General features: G+C 34.8%; 2 protein-coding genes across 2 annotated transcripts; one reads left to right on the top strand and one right to left on the bottom strand.

The window, feature by feature from the left end:
- Positions 1–3,173: 3,173 nt before the first annotated feature.
- On the bottom strand, positions 3,174–3,503 carry ND-B12 (NADH dehydrogenase [ubiquinone] 1 beta subcomplex subunit 3). The gene has a single exon (XM_023156675.2). It carries the CDS (start codon positions 3,501–3,503, stop codon positions 3,174–3,176), a length of 330 nt encoding a protein of 109 aa, XP_023012443.2.
- Positions 3,504–5,379: 1,876 nt separating this feature from the next.
- Pnn (desmosome associated protein-like protein pinnin) lies at positions 5,380–8,015 on the top strand. Its single transcript, XM_023156676.2, has 3 exons — positions 5,380–6,006; positions 6,844–7,138; positions 7,353–8,015. The coding sequence occupies exons 1-3, from the start codon at positions 5,524–5,526 to the stop codon at positions 7,853–7,855; spliced, it is 1,281 nt and encodes a 426-aa protein (XP_023012444.2). The 5' UTR covers positions 5,380–5,523; the 3' UTR covers positions 7,856–8,015.
- The last annotated feature ends 1,142 nt before the right edge of the window (positions 8,016–9,157 follow it).

Raw genomic sequence — 9,157 nt, 5'->3', positions numbered from 1 at the left:
CGCAGGTGCATTATCGTGAAGCAAAAGCCATGGAATGATTTTCCACAATACCGGTCGTTTTCTTCGTATTGCTTCTCGCAAGCGACGTATAACTTTAAGAAAATACTTCTTATTGACCGTATAACCATTTGGCAAGAACTTCTGATGCACTGCGTCGGTCTTGGCTGTTTCATTGGGACCATTGGAATTTGGGTTCTATGTCATAACCATATACCCATGACAAAATCGTTAAGATTTTCGCGGCCAGTTTAACTCAGAATGTATAAACCTCTGAAGAAGCTAGCGAAACGTCAGGAAAACATTACAAAAATCCAAGACTTTCAAACCCGAAAAATAGTGACACATATACAGCAGTTTTTACCAATACTCCTATGTTCAGCTTTTCAAAAACTCAATGCAATTCCTTCGAACAATGAAATTTTATTCAGTCCCCTTCAGATATAATACACTTGTGCCAGCCGTTCTGATACGCCCTTGAGCTCTTTAAGCGATTCGTTTTTTATTTCCTCAGTCGTCGCAGAACGCCGTCCTCGCGGGAACAGGAAAAAGTTGCATGGGGACAAATCTGGTGAATACGGTAGCTGAGGCATGATTATAATGTTGTTTTTGGTCAAAAAATTACTAACAAGCAATGAAGAGTGCGCAGGTGCATTATCGTGAAGCAAAAGCCATGGAATGATTTTCCACAATACCGGTCGTTTTCTTCGTATTGCTTCTCGCAAGCGACGTATAACTTTAAGAAAATACTTCTTATTGACCGTATAACCATTTGGCAAGAACTTCTGATGCACTGCGTCGGTCTTGGCTGTTTCATTGGGACCATTGGAATTTGGGTTCTATGTCATAACCATATACCCATGACAAAATCGTTAAGATTTTCGCGGCCAGTTTAACTCAGAATGTATAAACCTCTGAAGAAGCTAGCGAAACGTCAGGAAAACATTACAAAAATCCAAGACTTTCAAACCCGAAAAATAGTGACACATATACAGCAGTTTTTACCAATACTCCTATGTTCAGCTTTTCAAAAACTCAATGCAATTCCTTCGAACAATGAAATTTTATTCAGTCCCCTTCAGATATAATACACTTGTGCCAGCCGTTCTGATACGCCCTTGAGCTCTTTAAGCGATTCGTTTTTTATTTCCTCAGTCGTCGCAGAACGCCGTCCTCGCGGGAACAGGAAAAAGTTGCATGGGGACAAATCTGGTGAATACGGTAGCTGAGGCATGATTATAATGTTGTTTTTGGTCAAAAAATTACTAACAAGCAATGAAGAGTGCGCAGGTGCATTATCGTGAAGCAAAAGCCATGGAATGATTTTCCACAATACCGGTCGTTTTCTTCGTATTGCTTCTCGCAAGCGACGTATAACTTTAAGAAAATACTTCTTATTGACCGTATAACCATTTGGCAAGAACTTCTGATGCACTGCGTCGGTCTTGGCTGTTTCATTGGGACCATTGGAATTTGGGTTCTATGTCATAACCATATACCCATGACAAAATCGTTAAGATTTTCGCGGCCAGTTTAACTCAGGATGTATAAACCTCTGAAGAAGCTAGCGAAACGTCAGGAAAACATTACAAAAATCCAAGACTTTCAAACCCGAAAAATAGTGACACATATACAGCAGTTATTTACCAATACTCCTATGTTCAGCTTTTCAAAAACTCAATGCAATTCCTTCGAACAATGAAATTTTATTCAGTGTATTGACGCTTCCTATATTTATGTTTCCTAATTATCTTATCTAATATGTTTGAAGCATACCCATTACATTCACCTATATTCCAGATGAAACTTTTCTCGATGTCATCTCTTTTTTTACTTATGGGGAACGTAACAATCTCCCTCAGTGGTGAGAGCTATTACGAATATATTTAGAAATACTGGTATAATCTTCCTATAGATATTCTACACCCTGATTACAATTAACTTCAATAGGAAACCTTTTAAGAATGGTAGCTTCTTGTTTTCAATTTCAAATATAAACTTAACATTCGAGTGTCTGTTGTTAGAAATCGAAAATTTTTGTTAAAAAAATTGTTGAAATCGGTACACAACAAAAGACCTTTTGATGCTTTCGAATGTCTGGGAAGAGCAAAATTTGATAAGAGAACTATGACTATTGGCAAAGGTGCCATTTCAAACAGTCCATTGTTTACTTTTATACGAATCTTCTGCTAATTTGTACTCAAGAAATCATTGATATACGACTAAAAGTAAAAGTGTACCCTGTTAGATATAAACAGGTTGAGTTGGAGTTTGGAATTGTATATTTCATCTCTTGATGACGCATTATTGGTGAAACGCGAGTCGATAATAGTGCTGCAGTTCTGATGTGTGGGAGTAATATTTGTTTTGGAACGAAAAAGCTACTGAAAAATTTCAATCTGACCTCATTGACTCCTTTGTTATCGTAAACACAGTAGCGTTTTTACAGTATGGCACAATATTTTGAACCAGCTTCTGAGTGTGAAAAAACATTCCGAACTGAATGATGGATATGGGTGTTCCAACATTTATTCATATTAGTAATAAGTGAGCCGTCAAACAAATTCACTTGTCAAGATAATTTCATGGGCTTTAAAACATTTTATTCAACCTCTAACAGCATCAAAATATATTGGAGTGCTTCTTTTTCTCGTTTGGAGGAGCAAATACTTCATTAAATATCGACAGAGCTCCTTGAGTTTCCGTAGGACTTCTTGGAAAAAGGTTCGTCTACAAAGAATTTCACAACTAGTAGAACGAAAATCTACCCTTTTTACGAATTTCAAAATAGTAATATTTGAAATTTAATGAAGTTTTTGGGTATTATTCCGATAATGAAAATGTTGGTATACTTTCCATATGTAAATACATGGTTGTTCAAATCAACTAGATATACTCCGACGTGTTATTTCTTAGGCAGAAACAAATGTTGATATTCCTGAAATATATAGGAAACCTGAAAATAGGGACTGAAAAACTAAATTGAATATACTACAACAAGATATTGAAATAAATATTACCCTTAGTGGCAGAATTGTGATTATTCCTACTCCTAAGTAACGTCTACAAACATGTTTATTACATTTTTTATTCTATATATATCTCAAACATTGCAAGTTTACAACTATTGCCACTTGTTGGACACACAGTAAAAACTAATATTTCCTAAGAGGCTATCAACACTCAGTGGTGTCCCCATGACCATGGCCGTGGTCACTGGGATACATTTTGTCATACAGAGCAGTCCCAGCAATAGTGAGTAAGAAAGCACCAAAACCATATTTGAATCCTCTGAAGAACACCATCTTCGTCCTGTAACTCTCAGTGCCGAATTCTTTGGGGTTATATCGCCATACTTCATTTCGAAGCCAGGGGTCCTTCAATCCTTGAGAAGCTAAGGCTCTCTGAGTTGTCAGGAGTTCAGGGACGTCTTCCACTTTGTATATCCTATAATCTGGAATGGTGTAAGGTTCGGCATGATGATGACCGTGCCCGTGGCCCCCCATAACTAGAATAGGAAAAGTAACCTCAATCAGTTGCATAATCAATTTGACTTTTGTTTTACTTTAACGTATTCAACTCGAAGACGTGATTGAAATACAAGTTGATTTTGCAATCGAATGTTATTACTTACCAAGATATGAAAATACAATACGGGAATATTTTTATAAAAAATTAATAACTTTTTTCACCAGCAATGTTGCCAATATGCCAATTCAAATAACTGTTTTCTATAGAAACATTTTTTTACCCACTAAAAATGTTGTCTCTCTACTTGCGTTTCACTAAACCAAAATAGCCGTGTCAGCTAGGATCATGGGATCTATAAAATAGATGATATGGTATTTTTCTTGTACAAGAAACTTCATTTATGAAGTTTGTAAATTGATGATATTCAAGTTAAACGAGGTCGGGTGACTAACTTCAGTTGAAAATTTCTGATGGATTGCTTCAACCACAAACGTTTCTAATGGACCACCAGATGAATTCGTCAGATCAATTGGTGGTCATTGGTTAATTTAAGAACAAGCCTAAAATGGTTGTACATTGTACGTTTCATTAAAATTTAGGCGTTTCATAATTGGTAATACTGGTGATGTCGGTATTATTAAAGGTCAGGTCAGATATCAGTGTTGCCAATAATGAGATACTGAAAACATATTAAAACATATCTACGTGAATATAGTCAGTTTACCGATGATTTCATTCAAAACATCATTATTCCTATTGTTTATTGATTGAGTTACTACTACTTGAGAGACTGCAGAAATGAACAAGGCCTCAACACCCGAGGCTAATGAACATAGCAATCGATACCATTGACACCTGAGTGGGTATGTATTCTATTTGTGGACATTTATTGTCAGTTGAAATTGTTTATATATCTATCTTTAGGAATTACCTTACATTTAGAGTTTCAATTTATGAAACCAAAAAAAAATGTAACGCTCTCTCTCACATTATCAATGAAAAATAGCACAGAGCCATTTGGAAGCAATGTATCAAACAACATCGATCAAAAGTTTATAAGTGTTGTTCTAAAAATTGTTTGGTAGAGTTTAATAGATTCCAACTGGAAGTACAGCAGGTTTGACAAAATGAAAAAGTGGTTACGCTACCGAAATGGTCCATTTTCAATAAATTCATCACTATTTTCACTCAGCAGGCATTTTCGTTTGAAAGAGAGATGATCGTATCACACGTAGTTAATATATCACACATCGTTTTTCGCTAGACGTTCTTTCAATGTACCATTTATATAAGAGTGCTGTCCATATTTTTTTTTCGATCAGTTGATTAGTTATAAGTTGATTCTTCATTTATTATTATTCTATTGGAACTGTGCCTCAATAGCCCCAAAGACTGAGGCTAAAAAGAAATCAGAATATTGACCTTATTAAGTGATGTCAATGCCATGGTTGCCAACTGCGGTAAAATAATGACATTTGCTAATAAAGAAATCACCTACCTTTCTGAATTCCTTCTGCATTTTCATTTTTGTTCTTGTATTTTGTCCTTGTAGCGTGCTTATTCTTGCTGTTTTCCTGTTTTCGTATATTTACTCGTTTGTTTCCTCAGATCAATTATTTTTCAAAATGCAAAAAATGAAATCAAGGTAAGTCAAGTGTGTTTGTTAATTTTTAAATGACTAAAGTACCATTGTTTAATTTTAGTTTGCCGAAGGGACCTTGGACAAAGAATTTGATGATTTCTCCTGCATCTTTCTGTGAAGGAAAATGCAGAAGGACCCAGAAAGAAAGGTTATTTATTCATTAGCAAATGTCAAATGTCATTATTTTACCGCAGTTGGCAACCGTTGGGTCGCATCACTTAATAAGGTCAATTGACATTGACTTTCAGTTTTCAGTGTTGTCAACATGACACCTGACAACATAACATATAAAACATAGAAGTCAACATTTATCATTCAGACGCAGGGATCTAGCACAATTTGTGTTATGTGTCTGTCGTATGTGAAAAAGTAATTTAATTACTTGAATTGAAATATTATTGTTAAAAGGTACAATGGGAACAAAAACAATGAAATCTTTCGGTAGTCTCCAACACGAGTTAGAGGAAGCGAAAAATAGCTTGAAAGGTGTTGACGAGAATTTAAAGAGGTTAATTGGCAGGGACCCCTCAGAGTTACCACCAAGAATTTCCTTGAAGCGTCCTGCTCCAGATGATAAAGGGCGAGCCGGCGTCAAAGGTCCAAATCGAATGAGAAACTTCACCCATGAAAATGAAGAGCCAGTGCCTAAGAGGAGAAATAACATATCTGTTTTTAAAAGGTTATCGGAGAAAGTTGTTGATGATGAACTTGTTGTGCCCCACAGAGGTTTAATAAGTAAAGTTATTGTCACCCCTAAAGAAATACCTAGTAGGGAAGAAGCTTTGGAGGCTCAAAGTAAAGATGAAAAGTTCAAAGCTAGAAATAGGCGAATGTTTGGTGCGTTATTGGGAACTCTGCAGAAGTTTCAACAAGAGGAAACCAAGTTGAAACCAAGGGTGAGTGTTTATCCTTTTCTTGTATCAGACCAGATTTTTTTAATTGTGCCAACATAGCCCAGATGAGAAAGTACATTTTTTCAGTGAGAGCCTCAACCAAGAAAACAGTAGGAATAGATATATATTCATCGACAGATGACTTACTCAAAGCCCAATGCCCAAATTCTAGCCTGCCCTAGAATCTACTTCTTCAATCGATCTAACAGTATTCACTTCCGACTCCCCAAATTGTCAGTAATTTCATACCTCAAGGTTCAGTTATCACTTTCTTTTCTTTTACATTAATTACTGTAACACTGTAATCTGCATATGAGCATATGTTTGCAACAACTACTCTCTTTTCAAACTGAAGCTGAATTTATAATCATTAATAGATGGTCTGAGAAACGAAAATCACCGAGCTCTTAAATACATGTATAACTCTAGCAGCTGCCACAGACAAAGTAAACAATGAATACACCTGTTATTTTCTGAACATACTTCATAGATGATAGATTTCCTATTTCCGTTCATTGTTCTTCACTTTTTGAGGCGTCCTTTTCCAACTTGGTAGCTTCTCCGCTAATGATATGCTTGTAAAGTATCTTAATTCATCCGCTCCCTATTTGAAGAAAATTATGAAACAGGCTATCTTAAATGATCAACTAAATATAGTAAATTTAGGTAAATTTCAAATCTGTTGGTTTGTTTTTCTCAATATGTTTTAACTTTTTGGTTTAGGTTAATATCATTTTAAACGTATGTGGTTCATTTGTGTGAAATTTTCCATTTTATGTATATTATGACGTAAAAATTATTTTACTATTATTATTATAGTTTTGAACATCCATATTTCAGGAGCAAAAACGGGCCCAGCTGGAGAAGAAAATCGAAGAACATGAAATTAAGGAAAAGGAAGAGGTTAAAAAGGAACGGCAAGAACTATTTTTAAGTCGAAAAAAGAAGCAAGCCGAAATTAAAATCATAGAGTTGAAAATGTTGAGAATGAAGGAGTATTCGGCTTGGGAGGAAACTCAAAAACCAAGGACGAATTTTATATTGACGAAAACTAAACCACATATACATTATCTACCTAGGAGAATGACAAATGAAACTAAAAAACTACTTGAGGAAAGTAAAGCTGAAGTTGAGAGTAAGTATCTGAACTTTGGGTAAAAATTATTATATTATCTTTAAAGGGGAGAAATAATAATGTGCTTGTTTTGCTCTTATGTAAAAAGTTCCGAGTTTATGATAGGTTGATTGACTGTCCACTATACTATAGTTCCAGGGCAAAATCAGGCTACAATTTCTTTGAAATTTAAAATTAGAAGAAAAGCAAAAGTTACAATATGTTTTATTCACAGAAATTCTGGAAAAGAAGCAGCAAGAAATAACAGAGGAAATGCAACACATAGAAGATCGAATGAAACGCAACTTTGACTACAAATTCAGACAAAGGGAAGGCAAAGATGAACACCCTCCTGCTGAAGAAGAATCACGTCATAGAGAAGATAAAGACCAAGAGGATGATAACGATGGGGATGAAAATGTTGATAATGAAGACCACACAAATACAGTTACGACAGAAACACAAATGGATGATGTCAAAACTGAAACAGAAGAGGAAAAGGTGGCGCCTGTTCAGGAACAGGATTTGGAAACAGAGACGGTTGGGAATCAGAGTGAACCTAATAATCGAGTGGAGGATATTTGTGTACCTGATGAACCCATGGACGTTAGCACCAATGGTCATTTAGAAGATGTTCCTCTTCCTCCCGAGTCCCCACCAAATCATCAAATTCATTACAGTAACTCTGAGGAAAATAACGTTCAAAAAGATCATTCCGAAAATCAGACAGGCGAATGATAGAGAAAAAAACCATGATTGTGTTTATTAATTGTGTATCATATTGTGACCATAGATTTTAAATGGATGTAAGTTTTGGGTAAAATGTAGGCTAAGACCCATTCAAGCAATTTATTATACGGAGTTGTGCTGTAAATGAAGTTTTTAGAATCCACAGTTACTTGGGAGTTGTTTATTTCATGATATACACTTTGAATATTTATTTCTCTAGTGTATTTGTTTCTTGACTTTGTTTGAAATAAGTGTTTCATTTAACAAAATGCAAAAACTTTCAGGGACAAGTAATATCAAAAAAGTTCATCTATAACATCTCATTTGATATATGGCTGAATAAGAGCCGCGGAAAATTATTGATATTTTACTGAGTAAATTTCCGAAAATACATTAATGTTCTAAATTGAAAGGAATATATTTTCAGGAGAGAATAAGTTATGAGAAAGAAAGGCTTTGACCTTCTACTTCTCAATCTTTATACACAAAATGTGGGAACTCTCAAAGAAAGCAATTAATTTCAAAATGTCCAAAACTACTTTTATATGAATATTGAGTTAAACAAAAAACACCTTTTTCTATTCAGTTTGTACTCTGAAACTCGTTATGGAATGGAATTGGTAGTATTGCTAAACAATAGACTATATGAGGTAATATTTCACTTATATGGAACACTGTCATCCTCAAATCAAATGAAAATATACTTTATTACCCAAGATTTGACATCTTATTGGCAAAATCTAGTAAAGTAAAACCCTTATATGGGACAAATATAAACTATAAAATAATGCTTAGAGACAAGAGCAGAGTATATGGACAGAACAATATTAAGCCCAGCTGAACAGATACAAATATAAGTACACGAATATATGAATATTGAGTAAATATAAACTGCTATGTAATGAACATTGATAGCCATTTCGTGTTGAATTCAATAACTTGCTAGCACAAAGCTACATGCCAATCGCTCGATAGAGGCTTGGTAGAATTCGTCCACAGTATAATGGGGCCTCCCAACAAGAAATTCTTTTACTTTCTGAATTTTTCTTCATTATATATTCACCTTAAATTAATGGAAAGGTGATTAAATAACTTCTTGCTATACTATACTACTATACTGCTGTACTATAAGTTGAGGTGGTATTAAATTGATTTTTATATTTTTTGTGGATAAGACGTACAGTTTCCAAAATAAAAAGATATACTGAGGTCATAATTTTTTGCTTCACAAATAATGGGCGGCATTATTCCCTGTAGCTAACCTTGCATAAATATCTGATGGATTTTTTGTAGAGAGAATACCATATTGAA

The sequence above is a fragment of the Leptinotarsa decemlineata genome, unplaced genomic scaffold (assembly GCF_025532065.1).
Source record: "Leptinotarsa decemlineata unplaced genomic scaffold, Ldec_3_MD MMD2_tig00026282_RagTag_RagTag, whole genome shotgun sequence".
Classification (NCBI taxonomy): Eukaryota; Metazoa; Arthropoda; class Insecta; order Coleoptera; family Chrysomelidae; genus Leptinotarsa; species Leptinotarsa decemlineata.
Note: the sequence above shows the minus strand (reverse complement) of the source record. Positions and strands in the feature narration are given on the sequence as shown.